At 50.8% G+C, this 21,932-nt stretch overlaps 1 protein-coding gene across 9 annotated transcripts in view; it reads right to left on the bottom strand.

Annotated features, from left to right (window-relative positions):
- Positions 1–283: 283 nt before the first annotated feature.
- The window catches only part of ADCYAP1R1 (ADCYAP receptor type I), a 63,105-nt gene continuing 41,456 nt past the window's right edge, over positions 284–21,932 (bottom strand). For 2 of the 9 annotated variants that reach the window (XM_017876429.1, XM_017876436.1), the window contains exons 12-16: positions 18,972–19,063; positions 11,483–11,566; positions 8,343–8,472; positions 6,798–6,839; positions 288–5,198 (exon numbers count right to left, since the gene is read on the bottom strand). In XM_017876429.1, the coding sequence (XP_017731918.1) occupies positions 5,010–5,198; positions 6,798–6,839; positions 8,343–8,472; positions 11,483–11,566; positions 18,972–19,063 (537 nt within the window). In that variant the 3' untranslated portion in view covers positions 288–5,009. Of the gene's footprint in view, positions 5,199–6,797; positions 6,840–8,342; positions 8,473–11,482; positions 11,567–18,971; positions 19,064–21,932 lie in introns of all 9 variants that reach the window. The other 7 variants (XM_017876432.1, XM_017876431.1, XM_017876428.1 and 4 more) reach the window with 6 other exon arrangements.

Here is a 21,932-nt window from a genome sequence, read left to right on the forward strand (position 1 = left end):
TTTGGGATATCTGGTAGGTACTCCCAAGGTACAGTAGGAAGGTCATGATTTCACTCAGTTTCCATGACCCCTGGAGATCCTTTAAGGCCAAGACTTCTAATTTACTTTTCGAGTTCCATCCTAGGCTCACTCAGGCCCACTCTCATATTTCTCCTTTGGAATCTTAAAGGCCACTGGGCCTTGTATACACTGGATTACTCTGGGATGATCAAATTTTGGGGGTAGTCCTCTCCCCTTCCCCCTCCTCTCCTCCCTTCCCTCCACTTATGCCAAGTTACAGCCACCAGGAAAAATGGCAAAACATTTATTGAGTCATCTACAGTAGTCTGACATTCTTAAAATCCTGGACAAGATTATGAGCACAGCATTAATGGCAGCAGCGGTAGCAGTAAGGTCTGTGGGGCTTATCTTTATTGTGGGAGATGAAACCCAGGCTGGTCCAGCTCCCACGAGTGAGGCAGGAACCATGTCTGAGATGCCAGGGGCTGCACCACTCCAGCCCTGACAGAGGCAAAGCTACAGAAGACAGACATAAGACAAGACACACATGGCCAAGTACAGAAATATCCCAAGACGGTGAGTTCAGGAAAATAAGGAATGGGCACACCAAAATGTCCCAGATCCTTGAAGTTGACTCCCAAGGGCATGGCTGCTCTCACCCATATGGAAGTATCCTCTCTCTGATCCCAACAGAAAACTGAATCAGCTGATGCAGATAAAGCTAGAATTCTGCGTCCATCTGAGCCTTCTGGCCTCCCCCTTACTCCTGATGCTGGTGGTTTTACAAATGGGGCAAAGGTTAACTCAGGAGAGCTCAAAGCAGTAGATAAACAGCAAGGAGTCCCTTCCAGCAGTTTTCATCCCAAGAACAAGCCCACATCTGTGTAGTTTCCAAAATCTTTTCACACACAAGCCATCTCATTTCAACCTTATCCTTGGCCTGTGGGACTAACAATGCCAATGAAGTTCTCCCCATTACTCAGATTAGGAGGCCGAGGCCCAAAGAAGGATCACAGAGCAGGTCGCTAAGTCCAGGTTAAAAAGCAGGTCTCCCCACACCACACTGACTCCATTGCTTCTCCTGCAATAGAGTCCTGGAAAACCATCGGTCACCAGAGCCCCTCTCCTGTGCAAGGTTACATGCGTACTGCATGGAAGCCTTGAGTGTCACATTCTGTTCATGTGCAGGGCTGTGCACAAACTGGTGAGCCATTAACTCATTCAGATTTATAAAATATACTGGATCCCACCATGGTGGCAGGTACCATGCTAGGCTCACATGTATTTTCTCATCAGCCCAATGGGGAGGTTTGACCTATAGATCTCCAAGTTTCCTCCCAGCTTTAGTATTTTGTGAGCCTCCTCAGAGACATATGGAGAATGAGTCAAGGTCAAACAAGCCAGGAGCAAAGCTTGGAGAAGCCCAAGTCCCTGCTCCTTGCTCAGGGCTCTTCTAGCTGACTTCCATGGTCCCTGGGCTCAAGGAGGACTTTATGATAAACTATTAATACTTTATGATAATACTAAATGATAAAGTATCAATACTTGCTGGCTTCACTTTGAAGTGGCCATGAAGAGGGCAAGGGACTACTCAAAATAAAAGAGTCCCTTTGAGCTTTCCCTTCCATGAAGAGTGAGGGTCAGATGAGAGAGGTGACTGGGCATCCTTGGCGGGGATTATAGATGCAGGTGTTTCTCAAACCTCAGGCTTGGCTCTAGCTCCCTGGCCCTGTTCCACAAAGAACCCAGCTTGGAGGGGGTGGGGTTAGAGAGGAGTCACTGTAGGCCACTGGATGTGTCAAGCAGGGTGACAGAGCTACACACTGGGACAGAGAATGTGGCTTGGACTTAAGTGGGGAGTCATGAAGTCTGCAGTGCTAGGGACCACCACAGAGCCACTGAACCACAGAGCCACCCACATCCTGCACTGGGACCCCCCTCTCTGGCTCCCCGACAGCCTCAGCATCCTTGACTTGGAATCCCATTTCCCCCAGGATAAGTGTCCCTCCCTGACACTGCCTCCCTGCTCCCTGGTTGGACAGTTGTGACAGGGAAAGAGCGATTTCTTCATCCCAAGGATAATTCAGCCTCCCATGGGTGAGTTTTCTCCTTTAGGATTGCATAGAACAAGAACCCCCTTTCCAGGAATGATCATCAACAGGGGTGGAGTCTGACAAGCCTGCTCCTCCCCAGCCCCACTTTTCCCAAGCCTCTCAAGCTGTCTTCACATGACAGTATTTCTTATCCTTTCCTGGCCAGGCAAATACCACAGTCCTGGGGCCCATTCCAAGTAGATGGCTGGTGTTTAGACAGAGTTCCAGAGATGCGTTGGGCTACATACAAATCATCTAGTCTTGCTGCCCATTTTACAGATTTGAAAACAGAGGGTCAGAGAGGGAAGGGTTTTACACAGACCTTACGCTGTCCCCCTATTGCCTGTGATCTTGAAGGCCAGAACCTCCTGGAACATTGAGAATAAATCAGGTTTATCTGCTTACAAGATTGGCAAAAATTCATTCAGACAGAAAAACCAACCAACCAATAAGAACCCGGAACCTCTATGAGGACACAGGGCCAGGCTCAGGAAGCAGCAGACTGCATGGGGTTCAGGATTGATTTTCTTTTTACTGTTTTGTGATGATGTCTGCATAATGCCAAAGTTTCTTCTTCCACAATGAAACAGACCTGCTGTTGGGAGTGATGATGAATGAATGGGGTCCATCCCCATGGAGCTGCTCCTTGGATCTGGAGGTGGCCACTGGAAGTGGCACCCCACCCCAGCAAGGTATATATGGCTGCATCTATATATCATGCCCAAGGCACCTGTTCAAATATCCATGACCTAATCCTTCCTTCCAGGCCATCAGCTTCCACTATGGTGTCCAAATGGAAGGGACAGAGGGTCCATTTCCAGGAAATGGAAAATAAACAGCATCCTGTCTCCATCCTTCTACACACAGACACACAGACACACACACACACACTCATCAAAACCTGATATGAGGCACAATGATGCATGCCCTTTTGCCTGCCTTGGCTTTGAACTGGAAAAATCACTTAAGTACAGGGCTTAGAGAAGCATCAGAAGTTGCCTCGTCTCACAAATGGGAAAACTGGAGCCCAGACAGGGAGCATCATGTCCAGTCACAGCAGTCTGAACCCAGCTGGGATAGAGTCTAGTTCCCTGAACCCCAGGCTCCTTCCAAGCAGCCCAGACCCCCTAGCAGTACCGAAAGTGCAAGATGGCCACAGGACCCTTGCGTCAGTGCAGGTGGAGGGGATCATGAGGTCATGTGCAGAAGGACCACTGCACACTCCATGATCAATCTGAGTCGCCAAGCATGCCCAGGAAAGGGCAGGTAGCTCCTTTCTTCCTCTGGTTTTGCCAAAGACCCAGGGACTTACTTGACTGGCCAAGGACACAGAGCTCCTCTCTAAATTACAGCAGCAAGAGCCTTTTCCAGCCACTCTGAAAGCCTCTACAGAAACATTTTCCCAAGTCTCCCAGGCCCCTTCCTCTTTATAAAATGGAGCAACATCCTCCTCCATCCAAAGTCCCCAAGCATTCCAGAACATCATCATGAAACAAGTCCACAAACAGAACTTGGACAGGAGTAATACCAAATGCTGACATGGAATGAGCTAGGCCACACAGGGACCACGTACTCTAGCACTTTTCCTCTGCCTCCCCAGCTGGGCACCACCCTATTGTACATTCTCAGGCTGAGGGTGTGCAACCTGCAGCTGGGGAGCCAGGGCGGGTGGTGGGGAGCAGCCGCCCCATCAGCAGCCACTTCTGTTCCTGGGCATGGTGGGTGTGGCTTCTGCTCCCGACACCCCAGCAGCCCATGGTGAGTCAAGGTCAAGGGCATATAAGGGACATCTTTGCAAAGGTCTCAGAGATTTCAATAGTTGAGTCCAGGCCCGAGGAGCTGGTGTCTGGGGCTCCTCATCATCCATGGGGGTGGGTGTTGAGGAGCCCTGGGCCCCAGACTCGGGTGTAGGTGCTTCAGGATTCGCCAACATCACAGGCAGGCGGCTGGTACATCCTAGTCATGGCTTTGACTTAGGGGAAATGGGGAGGGGACGGCTTAAGGGCTCTCTGTGGTAGGCATGGTTGGAGACATCTTCTGGAAGGCATCCATGAGAGTGGAAGAGGTGGAAGGGAGGTGACCAGAAGAACCCTGTCCATCTTAAGCTAGGGGTAAAACAATGGAGATGGCAAAGGTTTTCTTCCATGGGCCTCCCAAACTCCATCTCTTTCCCAATCACAGCCACATTTCTGGCTCTCAGCTCCTTTTGGATCAAATGAAAAGCACCAGAACCTTCCCTGACCTGCATACTCTCCACCCAAACTAAAGCCTCTGATGAGAAAAGCCTTGGAGCTGTCCCACTGCCCTGGGACCCAGGAGCTGAGCACCCAGACAACAAGATGCCAGGCAAGTGCCAGCAGGCCTGCACCAAGGGGTGTTCTGGCCACCTGAGCTGGCCCTCTGCTAGGCCTCAGGGACTTGGGTCCAGGACTGAGAAGAGCCCCACGGTGGCATGCACACTTGAGGGGTCACACCCAAAACCAGATGATGGGGCGCTGTTGGGGCAGGTACCACCCCAGCTCCCACAGGCAAGGTCTCTTCAGCCTTAGCTCACAAGGCCTCACAGCTGGGGTCAGGCCATCACTGAGGCTGACCAAGACACAGTGGGGTGGAGCTGAGACCTGACTGGAAGTGAGTGGGGACACTGGGGCAAAGGGGGAAGGGATGGGACAACTTTTCCAAATTTGAGGAGTATTTACATGTCTGGGGTCAGGGGACCACAGTGAGTGGGACCAGTACCAAAACAAGGAGGGGACAATCCCAGTCTGTGCCCTGCCGCCTTCTCCCCCCTCAGGAGCCAAGCTTCCGGCCCAGGGCCTGCCCAAGGGGAGGGAAGAGGCACGAACATGCGTGGGCTGGCGCCTGCCTGCAGTCCCAGCCTGTGGATGGAGGAGAGGAAGAGGAGGGGAGCACGGCTCAGGTGGCCAGATTGTCAGCAGGGAGGCCAGACATGCGGATTTGGGAGCTGCTCTTGCTCAGGATGGAGAGCTGGGTGCCCCCGTTCACCCCACTGCTGGCCAGAGATGGGTGTCGGTGCTTGAAGTCCACAGCAAAGTAACGGTTCACCTTCCAGCTTCGCCATTTTCGCTTGATCTCCGCTTGTACCTGCAGGGAGCAAATTGGACATCACTTCCAGGTGGACATCCTCTCCAGCCTCCAGGCCGTCTGGCCTGGGGCCCTTCCCAGACTGGCACTGCCACCCTCAGCACCCTTCTCCCTCCCCAGTTGCAGCCTGCGGCCTTTAAGGTCTCCAGTGGGGGCTTTTAGCAGCTGTAGGCAGGGGCGCCTCTGAGGAGCTGACCCGAGCAGGCCCTTCCCCTGCCACTTTCTGAGCAAGGCCCTCTAACAGCTTCCTGTTGTTTTCAGGCCAGGCAGAGACTAGTCCATCAGGTCCTTCAAGAAATCTTTAACAAGCAGCCCCACAGGGCAGGTGGATCAGGAAAGGATCCCCACCCTTGGCTGACCAGTAAGAGGGCTACACATTAGAATCACCTGGGAGGCTTTAAAAATTCCAGGTGCCCAGGTCATACCCCAGAACAATTACATCCAAAGCTCTGCACAAGACCCAGACATCATATTGTTTAAAGCTTCCCAGGTGACTCCAATGGGCAGTCAGGGTTGAGAACCATTAAATAATGTGCCCCTCTGGGAAAACACACACCCATGTAGCTCTTAGCATGGTGAGTGGGGGCCATGCTGGGTCTCAACCTCCATGTGCCTTTTCAGTCAAGCACCTTTGTGCAGTGCACAGACTGCACAACTGGAAGCAGCGCCTACAGACACCCTCTCCAGTTCCAGCTCCTACTTCCACTGCAAGCTCAGAACAAGCTACATACATGCCCACTTCTAAGCTCTCCTGGCCACTACCTGCAGGGCCCTTTCTGGCTCTCCTTGTCTGTCCTAATCTGATCCTTCTGTAGGTTGTCTGGGTGATCACAGAGCCCAATCTCTTTGTTGCTCAGATGCAAAAGAGGGAGGAGCCTGCCAAGGTGATGCAGCTAAGACCCAAGCACTGGTGCAAAGACTCCCGCCTACTCTCAAATCCATCCTAGCCATTCAGTCCCCACTGCTGCCCCAGCACCTCTGTTTCGGGTTGTGCTCAAGAGTTTCACCCCAACAGGGTACAGAGGGAGCGCCCGAACCACATCTCTGGCAATGGGAGTATTACTAGAAGGTTCCAGGTCTCTCCCTGGGGTCTCTTCCAAATTCTCAGTCTCCCTTTTATCAGGGGACAGTTTGGGCCAGGCTGTCTGGCCAATTAGGGGCAGCCCTGAGTGCTGGGCAGTTCCTGGCTCAGCAGCTGTGCCGAGCACAGCCTCATGGCCTGTAGGTCCTATGTCCTGTGCCCCAGGCTTCCTCATTGTCAATTCTTCCTCACCATGGAGTGTCTTATGGAGAGGACCCTCCCAGGGAGATCTGCACACAGCAGAGCTGACACTTTTACCAGGAGCTTTGCTCTTCAGGTGGGGCCTTGGCTGCACGGCTAGCAAAGTGGGACAGATTCCAGCACAGGGTGTGGGTATCAGGAGGTCCTGGCACCACACAATGTCAGAAGCTGTGTGACCAGCCCCTCCTCTCAGCTCTGGGAACCTGGCAGAGTCCTCTCTGGGGAGTCAGTCCCATGTGGCCGACAGGTGGCTCCCCTGTCTGCTTCCCAGAAAGCCCCACTTCCACTGCCAAGAAGCCAGAGGGCCAAGGTCTTACCTCGCCATTCAGAAAACAGTAGAGAACAGCCACCACAAAGCCCTGGGAACAGAGAAGGTAAAGCCTGAGGATGCTAGCAAAGGGCCTTCTGAAATGCTGTGTGGGGCATGGAGGGGTGACTCTAGGAAGCAGAAATACACCATGATGTGGAGAGGGGCACCTGCCCAGGGATCTGGGATAAGATGGGACAGTTCTACTCTACCAAGATGGGCACACCCATGAGGCCACGTGGCTAGTGGGCAAGTCCTATCCCACAGATTCTAGCTTTGGATCTCACATTCCCTTGTTCAAATCCTTCCCATTCCCAAAGGCCAGCTTTACCCCACTTCCTATAAGAAGCCTTCCCTGAATGCCCTAGAATTTCTCTTGGCTCCTAACCAGCCTGCAGGCTTCTGAGGGTAGGACCCCTCCAGGACAGAACAGACCGGTGCCATCCTTGTCCACCATCGGCCCTCCCTGGGCCATCTCCCCAATCTGCCCTCCCTGGGCCAGATACTGTCATACACAGCAATGCGGAACACCATGCAGAGTGAGTACTTGGCACAGCGTATGCACTTAGCTGTTCTCTATATATTCTTTAAACTTACACTGAAAAAGCAGGAGCATTTTCTTGACTGCTGCAAATTAGTTCCTTGCAATCTCTGTGCCCTGTGCTGTTGCTTGAAGGTGTTGGAAGAATGATAGCTCAAGGACCCCAGAACTGGTCAGCGAGCACAGAGACAGGAGCCCTGGGCTCTGACTCCTGGGCCAGGGCTTTGTCTATGAGCCCATGAGGCCAGTCTCAGATGAGACCCATGGCCAGTCTCACCAGACTAAGAACCTGGGCCAGGTTAAATGGCCTTGAATTAAAATGGTGGAGGAGATCAAGTCCGATCTGGAGATTAATTTTCTGACCATTAAGATCAAATCCTAATTCAAACAGCTGGCTTAGGGAGAGGCACTCTATCCCCAGATACTCCAGAGCTGCCCCTGCCTACATCCGCCCACTGCTGCTCCCGCCTGCTCATTTCCTCACCGTGATTCACCTAGCCCCTTACTCATTTCCAGTCCATCCAGTCCTTCCTCCAGGCACAGAGGCAGCATTCTGTTCACCCTCTCATCCCCTCACTCACTCATGCCTGTTTGCTCATGCACTTGTGCAGCTCACTGGGCTCTCTGCGGCCAGGCCCTGTACTGGGGACCTATAGGTGGGTAAGACAGAACTCAAGGGGTACATGGCCTAGAAAGCTGAAGTCAGGATGTGGACACACTGGGTTCTTGAGGACACTCCACCCTGCACCCCAGGCTGCTGGGAGGTGCCATCTCAGGTCACCCAGGGTGAGGGTCAGGAGTGGGGGCAGCTGGTTCAGGATACTCAGATGCAGTGATGGGCAGACACCAGTGTGTCTTCTTACAGGAGCCCTGAGGGTAGACAGCAGACAGGGCTCCCTCATCACCTCTACTCTAGTACTCATTTCACAGTCTAGGTTAAAGAGCCTCCAGCACCACCTGCCGGTGAGCAACTGGCTCCCAGTGAGTTCTGCCCTCCCCACGCGCCACACCTACCTGGAAGGAGCCCAGTCCCAGCTCAAACACGAGTCTTTCCCTTTTGCTGACGTTCTCTGGGGAGAAGGCGAATACTGTGTAGTGGATTCCGAATAGTGGGATGAGCAGCAGGGTGGACCGGGCCAGCCGCCTGTCGGGAGAAAGCAAAACATCTGTGCTGGGGTCTTCCAGGGCTCAGGGCCAGACCCACAGAGGACAGAGAACTCAGCCCCAGTCCCTTATTCTCCCTCCGAGCTGGGGCCCGTGTCCACAGACCCCTCAGCATTCTCTCCCAGTGCAAGTGGCCTGGGCTGCCAGGACTCTCTGGGACATTGTGGGGAGACATCCCCAGTCTGCAGGGCACCCAGTCAGCAGCCTGTAGAGCCACTAAAAATGTGCACACGATTTACAGGGACCCCTTGGGTGACGTGCAAAACCCTCGGGAAAAGCAAAGTCAGGGCAAAACACAGGGATCAGACTGAGAAGCTTGAGGGAAATGCTGGGTCCTCAGGCAGAGCAGCCGCTCTCCTGTTCCGGAAGAAAGCTCTTTGTGCCTGAAAGAAGCAGTTCTCGAAAGGCCACAGAGACAGTTGGCTTTTCAGAGTCTGGGGCTAGCCCGGACACTCACCAAGTGATGGGGAGGTGCTGATGACAGGGAGGGAGGGAAGGCTCAGTGAGGGGACCACAGAGGAAGAAACTCGGGAGGGATTCTAGGAGGACCTTACTGACCCTGGGCATCGGCAATCTCCAACTGGGCAGGAGGAACCTGCTGCTGGGAAACTGAGTCAAAGGTGGAGGAGAATGCTCTGAAGTGGGCCAGGCAGGGAAGGAAGGGCTGGAGGACTGCAGTGCTTCCTGAGGCAGCTCTCCCGGGGTTCCCCTGCCTGCCTCTGGCCCTAGGCTGACAGCAGGGTGGGGCTCCGTTCTGAAGGCACAGGGCCACAGAAGCCCACAGCTAGGACACTGGGACCATGTGCACTTGTGGGTCCTGCTCTATGGGGGTGCTCCCAAGGGTTCCCCCAGAGTGGGCACCCTGGCTCCCTGTGGGTCTAACCAGAGAGTCCAGCTCTGCCCTGCAGATGCGGCCTCCCCCACATCTGCATCCGGCCCGGCTCCTCCAGAGAATCAGCCTCCCCAGCTCCCGGCAGAGCTAAGTCCCCCGGGGTGGACAGCAGGCATGAGGCAGTCATTTGATTTGGGGCAAATATACTACGTGTCCCTCTCTCCCTCATCCAGCCTTTCTGGGAGAGAATGTTCTATTGAACATGGGAGCTCCAGATCTCTAGAGAAGCCGAACTCGGGGTCTGTATGAGGCCCTTGACTTCGTAGCTTACACTAAGAGAGGAGAAGGAAGGAAGGAGGAGACACAGTGGGAGGAGGAGCAGCCTGAGGAGATCTTCAGGCAGAGGAAGCTCAGCCAGGAAAGGAAGAGGACAGTGAGTGTGGGTGCCCACCCCTTCCCACCCTGCTCATAAACAAGGGCCAACAGGATCCGAGCAGGTCCCTGCTGAGCCCGGATGCGATCCTGACCAGTCCATCCTTCCAGCCTTCCTCTTATCTGTCTGTCTTTGACTGTGACTCCCTGAAGGTGGGAGTGGTGCCTCATTTATCTGGGGCAGGGAGCTGACACTGGGAAAATGCCTGTTCCATGAAGAAATCCATGTGGCACACAGGCCTAGAATGAGAGCCTCAGCATCCTCAAAACAATTATCTCTTGGGCGCTCGGGTCTTGTTCATCTCTGGTTATCCATACCTGGCACCAGAAGGCAACAGGGGGTGCTTGTAGAAGGAATGAAAGTCAAAAATGCAGAGGAAAATGGCCAGAAACACAGGGACATGGATGTCTTGGGGACTCCTCGGTGGCCCTACCTATAGGGGCTACTTTTAAAAAGATGTCTATTGAAGGAGTTCAGGAAAGGAAGCTGGCCCCAGAACATGCCTGTGGCCCCTGCCTTCCTCCTCCTGGCCTCCATCCCCACAGGTGGGACCATTTCCAAGTACCTGTCCCTGTAGTCTGAAAAGGGCCCTGGAAACCAAGAAGTCAAATCTCTCCAGCTTCCATGGTGGCATTACATGGGATGGATTCAGAGTGTGAGAAACAGTGACGCTTCAGGCCTTTCCCAGCCACAAGGTGGTGCAGTGATAGTAGTGAGGGCATTCCACAGCACAGTCCAAGGGCAACACCTTCCCTCCCCGTCAGCCCTACACAGCCCCAGAACAGTCAGGGACTTCTGCTGAGGAGCCAGGGCATCCCAGTGGCCACTTTGGCAAATGAGGCAATAGGGACAGATAAGGGGTCTCTAGAGCCCAGCGTTCTGGGACTGTGCTTCTAAGCTAACCGAGGTCTTGGGACAGAAACATATGATGTGAGCCACTACCCATAATGACATGAGGACTAAGCCTCTGTCCTCCTGCCCTGAGGAGCCAGCAATGGGCAGAAGAATCCTAAAATACCAAGAAGGGCATCAGAGATGCCCAAATTACAGTGGGCTGCCCAGGGGGACAATGGCACCCTGAGTAAAAGGCATGTCCAAATTGAGTCTGATATTCCAGCCAGAGACTCCTTAGGGCAAAATGCTTAGGATTCTCTGGGTTCAAATCCTCCCTCTGCCAATTAGCGGTCCTTGAGTGAGTGACTTAATCCCTCAGCACTTCAGTTTTCTCATCTGTAAAATGGTGATGACACAAGGACCCAGCTCATCGAATTGTGGGGATTGAGTGAGTTAATGCTGACTCACACACAAAGTGCTATGGACACTGGAGTGGAGTTCCCTGCCCTGTGCAGGGGAAGGTCTATATGAACTGAGGCTCTAAGACTCTTGGAAATAATTTTGCAGTTGAAAACACTGAAGCTCAGAGAAGGTGGGGACTGAGGAAGGCCACACACCAGGCAGCAGCGGCAGAGAACACGGGGGTGCTGCCTCCTCAGGAAGCACTCACAATGGCCGTAGGTCCATCCCCATGCCCTGCACACCCACCCCATGACCATGAGGCTGCAGAGAACTCACAAGACACACAGACACCAACATGCAACAGCCGGGAATGGGTTGGGCCTGGGAGGCACAGGCTGGCTCTCCACTCTCCTCCAGCAGCGGCAGTGGCAGCATGCGTCCCCCACCCCTCCAGGATTCCCGGCCACAGCGTCGGCCACGCACACTTACAGAGTAATGGTGGACAGTTCTGACATCTTGCAAGAGTGCTGCTGAGCCCGCTGTGGCTTGCAGTAGCATTTCTGCACGCAGCTGCTGGGTGTGACAAGATTAGCACTTCTGTCAGCTGGGGGGCACCAGGCAGCGAAGAAACTCAGTTTACAGGTTAGGCAGAAAAGAAGAGGGTATGGAGACAGGGCCAGGGCAGTCACATGGAGGAGAATGAGGGAGCCAAGGGCCAAGACATGGGCAACTCTGGACAGAGAAATGCACGCCTATATGTGGACATGAGTGTGCATGGCCGCACACACACACACGCATTCACACTCACACTGGGACCACTGATAGGTGGGTGGGCTTAGAGGGTGTGTATCTGGAAGGTGGCCTGGGCTAGGTCTCACACAGGGAGTTAGGGCTGCCTCCAGAGTTGGCTCCAAGCTTAAGAGCCCAGCCTCGTCGAGGTCCCACTCAACAAGATGAGAGTTGGAAGCTCACATTGCGGACCTTCTGCACTGTCTAGCACAGGCAACCTGAGCCTCTCATCAGGCCAGTTCTGGGCTTGGCTGTGAAGGTCAACTTGGGTGTCCATCCACTGGTCTTTCCCCTCTACCCTCTCCCTCTCCTCTGGTCCATAGCTTCCTCCCTCTGAGACCCCAGCAACTCAGAATCAGCACATACACAGGGGACAGAGGTAAGTCAGATTGAATGGATTGTTAATTCATCCAGACCTAAACTATTCCAATATGACAGCCACTACCCATATGTGGCTATTTGAATTTAAATTAATCAAATTAAAAACCCACATCCTCAGTTGTTCTGGTCACATTTTAAGGGCTCAACAGCCACATGGAGCTAGTGGTTTTCATATCGGACAGCACAGATATAGGACATTCCCATCACTGCAGGGAGTTCTCAGGGACAGTGCTGGGCTGGACTTCTTGATAAAAGTTCAACGGGCAGGGGCTGAAGACTGAGAGGAGTGCCTTTGGGCACGGCCCCATGGCTTTCAGAAACAAACCACTTCAAGGAGGGGGGCCCAGGCTGCAATCTCGCTCTACGCTCTCCTGGGTGGACCCAGGACTTCTGTCTCCTCAGGGAGGTCTCAGGCTGACTCTCTGTCTCCAGTCTACCATGGTCCTGCTTGGACTTGGGCTGACACAAGCCATGAACACTTTCTCCTTCTCTCACAGATGTGTCAGGATAGATGATGAGCTGTATCATCTTCTCAGATTGCAGAAGGGTTGCTACTTTGCTAACTCTCCTCAGGTACCACATGGCTCTGAGGCTCCTGGTGCTGGTCAATGAATTAATAAATCAGATTGGACCTCATGCAAATGAGGACAGCTACAGAGACCACACCCTTAGCATTCAGGATCTGCCTTGTGTGATTCCAGTTCTTTAAGAGTAAGCCTGAAGGTACCTGACAGGTGGTGATGTGTCATTTCGCTGAGGCCAGAATTTGTGTCACACACCTCCAAGATGGGGCAAACCCAGGTCCCCCCCACATCTGTGCATAATGGATTTGGGGTTCCCATTCAATAAACAGCACCATTCAATTCACACTACACTGTGAGGTGGGAACTACAGATCCCCTTTTCCAGAAGAGGAATGCTGAGGTTTGGTTTGATGCTTTGCTACTCAGACTGCCACCCCTAGACCATCAACACCAACACCACCTGAGAGCTTCTTAGAAATGCAGAATCCTACGTGCCACCTCAGACCTGTGGTCAGAATCTGCATTTTAACTAGATCCCTGGGAGATCCACATGCATGCCAAAGCTTGAGAAGCACTGTTAGGAGGTATTCATCTACCTGAGAAGTTTCTTCATGATTCCTCAATGAATGTCAAAGGTCTATTCACACACATACAAAGAGACAGACTCAAATAAGTATGTTTTTCTCAATAATTAGAGGAGCTTAACTGGGTATACAGAAATGGTACCTATTCTATTCTTCAAATTTATTATGTACCTTGCCCTAGCTGAAAAGTTGGTTAGTCTCAGGCTGGGCGCAGTGGCTCACGCCTGTAATCCCAACACTTTGGGAGGCCGAGGCAGGTGGATTGCCTGAGTTCAGGAGTTTGAGACCAGCCTGGGCAACATGGTGAGACCCCGTCTCTACTAAAATACAAAAAATTAGCCAGGTGTGGTGGCAGGTGCCTGTAGTCCCAGCTACTTGGGAGGCTGAGGCAGGAGAATCACTTGAACCCAGGAGGCAGAGGTTGCAGTGAGCCGAGATCACGCCACTGCACTTCAGCCTGGGAAAGAGAGCAAGACTCTGTCTCTAATAATAATTGGTTATTCTCTCCTATGGCCAGTGACCCCTCAACCTTGGCTTGGGTAAACCACAGAAATCAGGGTTCAGGAGACCCCCCCAACTTCAGCTGTTGCTTCCTACATGCCAAGCTTAAACCTTCACCCCAAATTCTGAAGTTCTCCTCTGCAGTCCTGCTTTCTTTAGCTTCAAGATTGTTCCTGTCCCTCTTGGACCCTAGATGTTTCTATGGTAAACACAGACTCCTCCGATTTTTTTCAGGTTTTTTTTGAAAGTATTCCAAAGACCATTTAGTGACAAGTTCCTGGGAAACTCTGCACCTGGTGAAGTTGTGTGGCACTGATGGGGGTCGGGGAGGACAGATCAAGGAGCAGCTTGGGGGAGGACTGACCCTGGAGGGCTCTTGAAGGAGACGAGTCTAAGGAAAAGTCTTTCCCCAAACCTTCAATGGCTCTGCACAAAAGGACTCATGGAAAAGAAAAAGAACAAATAGTGCAGGAAAGCCAGAGATGGGGCGGGAGACAGAAAGATGTCAGAATCTCTGAAAAGTCACAATTAGGGAAAAGGGAAAATAAATTAAGTCAGGCAAAAGAGATGAACCTAGACTGGCTGATGCGATAAACTCTGAGTTGGATCCAAAAGAGACTAAAAGCTCAGGCAAGGGTGTTGGGTCGGGAGAGCAGAGCAGCCTGACTCAGAAAGTGGGAGACCTTATCACAGGTGCACGACCCACCCCCACGTCTGCCCGTCAGAGAGCCTTGGCCTCCAGGACTGGCTCCGCCACAGCTTCACTGTGTGTCCGCAGGAAGGTCACAGCCATTTCCATGTCTCGGCACTCACATCTGTCAGCCAGGGATCCAGCACACGGTTTCTATGAGGCCCAAACTCCAGAAATGCTTCCGCAGCTGTTGTGTGCAGGGCTGGCTGGGCTACAGCCCTGGGAAACACCCAAAGAAACGCTAGACAGAGACACCTGCAGGGAGCCCTTTGCAGGCAGCATCCCTTTCTTCTTCACATCTGCAGTCCTAGGGATCAATGTGGTGCTGGCCACTTGGTGGTCCACAGAATGTGGTGGACTGAGCTGATCACACTCCATAGGGTCTCTCGTGATACTAAGATGCTATGCCACCCCCAGAGCCCTGCCCAGTCCCAGAAGTACTCCCTACCACACTGGCACCCCACTAGCAGCACAGCTCACAGATCCTGGGAACTTCCTACCCACCACCACCTCCTCCCCAACCACAAGGATGAGCCACCCCTCCACACTCCCGGCCAGCCCAGAGGGGTCCCAGCTGGGAAGTCTGGGCACCCTAGCTCAGGGTTTTGCTCAGCCACTGACTGCTGGGTCATCTTAGGTGATGCTATTTTCCTTCTCTGGACCTCAGTTTCTCTGTCTGCAACATGAGGGTAACAATTCCCTGCTGCCGGCCCCTAACATGAACTTTGAGGATCGGGTGCTCCTCGGCAGGGGAGGAGGTGCTGTGGAAGTGTAAGATGGAGGCTGTGTGAGCTGGAAGGCTCTGGCTATGGAGGAAGCCCCTAGACTGAAAGCTGCCTGGCTGCACATGCCTGGCCCCGGCACAGCCATCTCCAGAGATGTGTGCATCCTCCCCAGTGGGGCCAAAGAGGCCCCATGGGAGTACAGATGGGTTTTCCCTCCTCCACCTAAGCTGCAGCTTCCAATGCTTGTCTTCCAGGGAGGAGGCCCCTGCAATGAAGCCGCTCACTTCAAGGCAGGGGGTGGAGGCTCTCCCCGAACAGTTAATGTCTACCCTGGAAGCCTCACCTCTCCCCTTTCTGAACCAGTTACCTGCTCACAGAGGTCAACTCCAGCTAACCCTGACCTACCTGAGGCTGAGTGCCAACCCCCGCTGAGGGCTAAGCCCTAACCCCCCTCACCCCTGCCCCAGACCAAGTTGACCCTGAGCACATGCTGAGCCCTGACCCAGCCCCTGATGCCCACTTCCCAAGTCCTGTCCCCAGCCACTCATCCTACCAGGAGCATCAGTCAGAGAGGATGAGTGGCTCAGTGCCATCATCCCCCTGCAGAGGTCCCAGACCCCAACAGGTGCTTCTGAGGCTGGGTCAGGAACACCGTCTTGGTCTATGGAGGACAAACCCTTATCACCTGAGCAGCTGGAACCAACCTACAGGAAAGGGAGTGAATGCTGGTCTGAGGACACAGGCAGGGGGTCCTCTTGGGCTTTCTTGGGGACTCGCGGGCTTAAATTTGTTCTGGAAACAAGAGGAAAAAACCGGAGAGCTGTTGTGGGCAGATCTGAAGGGGCTTTTCGGCCCCACACATAACTCTGGTACCCCAGGGGACTCTGGCACAGCCCTGGAATCTCCCTCTCCTCTCAATCCCTGCCCTCTCACCTCCCCTGAGTCTGGCATTCTCCCCTCCTCCCAGTGCAGACACCTCCCAGCTCAAAGCCAGCTCTGCCAAGCACTCTGGGCTGAGGGGGCTTTCACACAGGCTAGAACCCACCAGGGGCCTCTTCTTCCAGGAAGCCTAATTTTGTACACTTGTTTAATGCTACCTTTTCATCTGTGCATTCCTTGAGGACAGGGATGATGGTGCTGTCAAGCTTGGGGTGAAAGGCCTGCCCGCACCATAGCCATGGCATCCTCCTTCCTCCTGGATTCATGTCACTTCACTGATAACTAGTTCCCTCAGCTGTAACATGGTGATTCTATTTGACAGTGGCTTACCTATTCCACCAGATTCGCTGGATGTTTGCGGGTATTAAATGTGCATGGATGTGGTCATGAGTATTTCCAAGTGACCTACAGCTCTTAGCAGTGTGGTCAATTGGATTACTACTCACATTGGCCGACAGGGTCTCCTTGACCCTGTCACTCAAACATGCTGCTGGACTGAATGGGATCAAGCTGATCCCCTGTCCTATGTGGGCACTCCCACTTGGCTCACAGACTTCATCCATCTGAGTTTTTTTTAAATCATGGGCACTCAAGACTAGCAGAGGTTTGGCTTTCTCTAAAAAAAAAAAAAAAGGATTTGCTGAGATTGCAAAGCGATTTTTTTTTAATGCCAGAAGCAAACCAACTAGCTGGATCTTTAAATGTCCCAGATTAATACAGTACTTAAATGTATAAACCATGTGCTAATTACAAGTAGCCCTTATCTATGGATTAGGAAGACCTAACAAGACTCAAGGCTCCTGGTGTGTGGAGAACCTGAAACCTTGGCTCACACTTCTTTCCCACCAGGCCCTGGGGATTCTTGCTGCCCAAAGCAGAATGTCTGAACTAGCAAAGTGTGTTCAGGGTTCAGTAGGGTATCCTATTTAGTATGGAAAGCTGAGAGAACCCCCCAGAGAAGAGGTTGGGGGCCCTCAGTAGAAGAACAAATCCTACCAGGAAGGGGAGGAAATCAAGAGCACTAGAGCTCAAATGAGAGATGAGGTTGACTTAGCTCCCTGCCAGCTTCAAATATGGGAGACAACTGTCAGTGTGTGACCCGATCCACACCCAAGCAGGAGAAACTGAGGCCAGACACAAGGGCAGTGTCCAACACTAGACAGGAGATGAGGTGAGCAGCGGGGCCCTATTTTGCGAATCCTTGAGATGAAGGCAGGAATGATATATCTAGGGCAGGTTATGTAGTAGCAGAGGGCTGGCCTCCCACCCCACAGTGCAGGGCCTCTAAGACTTTATGATTTATATTGATGAATAATTTTCTACTACATAATATACACATATAAGCAAGAATTGGTAAAACTAGCAAAACATGAAAAAAAAACAGTAAAAGGATAGCAAAAAAAAAGCACTTTTTCCAATGTGAGGTAATCATTGCATAGGCAGAAAAAACCTGGCTGAACACCTCAGGCCCTGTGCTAGTCCCCCACCCCTGAGGAAGGGTTTCACATGGGGAGGTCCCCAAGCTGAACAGATTGACAGACCAAGAGCAAGCTCCGCCTCCCTAAGGAAGCCTCAAGGAGCCTTAGGGAAGGATCTGGGATTTGGTCTCTGAGCAGTTCCTGCCTCTTCCCCCTAGGAGAATGACTGAGGAAGGGGGCCCTAGGGGAGCCCTGTACTGGGATCTCTCACTGTCCCACTTGTCATCTACAGGGCAGCCATCAAGGTTGTGACCCCAGGTTGGGGTCTCTGATGAAGGCAGTACCATGCTCCCAGTGACGCACCCAGTGAAGATACCTCAGCTCCTCCTCACTTGCTTTCTTCTGAAGGAGCAGAGGAAGCCACACATAGGGCTTTTGCCTTACCAGCAGACGGACCCCAGGGACTGCCCTCAGAACCAGAGTGTGCCCATCCGCCCCCCCAGCCAACCACAGGGGACTACCAACCTTCCTCCCCAGCATCAGAAATGTCCTCATACCCCACACACCCAGCTGGTCATGTTCCCATTCACAAGGCCAGAGATGGGAGGTGGAAGGTGCTCTGTCTGATTTCAGAATGAGACAGGGCGGAGAGACGTGGGAGAGGGCAGGCAAAGATAGGCTGTTAGGGACATGACTGCAGAAATACTTCTTGCAAATCAAGTGGTCAGGGAAGTGGAGAAAGCCCTACGCTCTATGGTAAGAAGCTGCCCTCTAACCCAATAATCCCCAAACACTCAGATGTTCATGGGAAAGGAAGGAGTTGAAGAAATAAGACCACATGCAGAGGTAGAGCTGCCCTCAGGGCCAGTGGAGGAAATAAAGTACCCCCCTTCCAACACCCAGACCAGTGAAAATGTGTCCACCTGACTCCCTAGTGGGAACTGGGCAACTTCCACAGTCTGGGCTGGGGTGGGAATATCAGGCAACTGTGTATCAATGGTATTCATGAGCTTCCCACAGAACCAGGAACCCCAAAGGAAATTCAACTTCTAAACAACCAAGAACCTACCTCCCTTAAGAAATCTGGTGTTTTCCATCTTGACTCCTAGTCAGTCTCTCTGTCAGGCATGCGCTCTCTCTCTCTCTCTCTCTCTCTCTCTCTCTCTCTCTCTCTCCCTCTCCCTCTCCCTCTCCCTCTCTCTCTCTCTTCCTGCCCATCCATATCATGGTCATGCAGCTGAGAAGCTCCTGGGTTTGCTTAATGCTGGAAGGGCAACTATATTAAAGGCTGTTTAATCAGAAGAAGATCTGCAAATGCCGATGCTAGGTCACCCTATCAGCAAAGCACAGGCCTTCTGCCTGTGACCTGAATGCAGGGCCCGCGCAGCTGTCAGAAATGGCTGTGGCATCCACACAATGGTACTTACAAGTAGATGCTGGACTCATTGCCTCCCATGTCTGGAGACTGAAGTTTCTGCACAAGGATGACGATAATGCCAATAAAAAGCACAAAGTTAACCTGAGGAGCAAAAAAAAAAAAAAAAAAGCAAATGGACATGATTCTGGGCAAAGACTTTCTATACCTCTGCCTCAGCATAGGCTATTATTCCTCCAGCAGGACCCTCCCCCACCTAGTCAAGATCCCATCTACACTTTTAATCCAAGATGGCGGCATGATAACTCACATTTATCTCTCCAGCCTCCCACAGTATCATTGAAATGAAGGAAGAGATAGAAGAAAAAGAATTCCATAGAAGTACGGGAAATAGGAAAGGACATCATGAGTAAGTCAGAAAAGTAAACCATTTCTAAAAGAGAAAGAGAAAACAAGATCAAGGTGATGGGAAAACTACAGCCCAAAAGAGATAAAGTAAGGCTATTGCAGAAGTGAGAGTTGTTCTTTAGAGAAATTCCAAGTTTAGAGTCATCAAATATGGGGAACCAGAATGGACAGCCATAAGCATTGCTAATTAAAGGGCTGCCTGGGAGTGGCAATAGTAGCATTGCCTTCAGATAAAGACTGGGGACAAAAGCTTCCTCAACAAAGTAGGAAGCTATGTGAACAGTCACAAAGGAGGAGGAAGGGGAGCAAAGAAACAGAAACAAGGCACAATGACAGGCCTACACAGGACTACACAATATCCTTCGGGCGTAGCCAAAGCAGCCCTTGGAGAAGAAAATGAAGAGCCAAAAACTAACTGATTAAAAAAATAACAAATACTGGAAAACACTTAAGCATTCAAATCAAAAGCTAGGGAAAGATTACCACAAATGTAACTTATACAAGAAAGAAATTAATAATTATAAAAAATTATCAGAAAGAAATAAGAAAAAAATAGGAGAATTGATCAATAAAAATAAAGTTTTATTTTGGCTATTATCTTGTTTGTTGGTTTTTACAGATAAATTGAATGACAAAGCCTGTTCCATGAGGGCAGGATTCTATCAGTCTTGTTCTCTGCTACATGCCCAGTTTGATCAGTGTCTGAAGTTTACAAAAATAAGTAATGGGGAAAGGATTCCCTATTCAGTAAGTGATTCTGGGATTGCTGGTTCACCATATGCAGAAGAGTGAAACTGGACCCCTTCCTTACACCATATTCAAAATTTAACTAAAGATGAATTAAAGACTTAAAGGTAAGACCTCAAACTATAAAAGTCCTAGAAGAAAACCTAGGAACCACCATTCTGGACATAGGCCTTGGGAAACAATTTATTGCTTTCTCCTCAAAAGCAATTGCAACAAAACCAGAAATTGACAAGTGGGACCTGATTAAACTAAAGAACTTCACAGCAAAAGAAACTGTCAACAGAGCAAACAGACAACCCATAGAATGGGAGAATATATTTGCAAACTATGTATCCAACAAAGGTCTAATATCCAGCATCTATAAGGAACTCAATTCAACAAGCAAAAGACAAATACTGTTATTAAAAAGTGAAAAAAGATATAAACAGATACTTCTCAAAAGAATATGTACAAGCAGCCAGCAAACATATGAAAAAATGCTCGACATCACTAATCATCAGAGAAATGAGAATCAAAACCACAATGAGACTCTATCTCACACCAGTCAGAATGGCTATTACTAAAAAGTCAAAAGACAACAGATGCTGGGGAGGCGGCAGAGAAAAGGGAACACGGAAACACTGTTGGTGGGAATGTAAATTAATTCAGCCATCATGGAAAGCAGTTTGGAGATTTCTCAAAGAACTTAAAACAGACCATCATTAGACCCAGCAATCCCATTACTGAGTATATGCCCAAAGGAAAATATATCATTCTACAAAAAAGACACATGCATTGGTTTGTTCATCACACCACTATTCACAATAGCAAAGACATGGGATCCACCTAGGTGCCCATCAACAGTGGACCGGATAAAGAAAATGTGGCACATATACACCATGAACTACTACATAGCCATAAAAAGAATGTAGACACATCCTTTACAGCAACATAGATGCAGTTGGAGGCCATTATCCTAAGTGAATTAACACAGAAACAGAAAACCAAATACCACATGTTCTCACTTACAAGTGGGAGCTAAACACTGGGTACTCATGGACATAAAGATGGCAACAATGGACACTGGGAACTACTAGACAGCGAGGGACGATGGGGGGCAAGGGTTGAAAAACTAACTATTGGGTACTATGCTGACTACCTGGGTGATGGGATCAACTGTACCTGAAACTTCAGCATCATGTGATATACCTATGTAACAAACCTGCATATGTATTCCCTGGATCTAAAATAAAAGTTGAAATTATTTTTTAAAAAATGAAAAAAAATCAATACCTGGTACTTAGTAATACTGCTAACTGTATGTGTTAGTCAATTTAAAAGGAGAAAATATAATTAAACAAATTGAGGAATGAGAAAGATGGCAAGACAATAAACACACACAATATTTTTTTTTATTTTTTATTTTATTATACTTTAAGTTCTAGGGTACATGTGCATAGCGTGCAGGTTTGTTACATATGTATACTTGTGCCATGTTGGTGTGCTGCACCCATCAACTCATCAGCACCCATCAATTCATCATTTATATCAGGTATAACTCCCAATGCAATCCCTCCCCCCTCCCCCCTCCCCATGATAGGCCCCAGTGTGTGATGTTCCCCTTCCCGAGTCCAAGTGATCTCATTGTTCAGTTCCCACCTATGAGTGAGAACATGCGGTGTTTGGTTTTCTGTTCTTGTGATAGTTTGCTAAGAATGATGGTTTCCAGCTGCATCCATGTCCCTACAAAGGACGCAAACTCATCCTTTTTTATGGCTGCATAGTATTCCATGGTGTATATGTGCCACATTTTCTTAATCCAGTCTGTCACAGATGGACATTTGGGTTGATTCCAAGTCTTTGCTATTGTGAATAGTGC

The sequence above is a fragment of the Rhinopithecus bieti genome, unplaced genomic scaffold, assembly GCF_001698545.2.
Source record: "Rhinopithecus bieti isolate Rb0 unplaced genomic scaffold, ASM169854v2 scaffold_10015, whole genome shotgun sequence".
In the NCBI taxonomy this organism is placed as follows: Eukaryota; Metazoa; Chordata; class Mammalia; order Primates; family Cercopithecidae; genus Rhinopithecus; species Rhinopithecus bieti.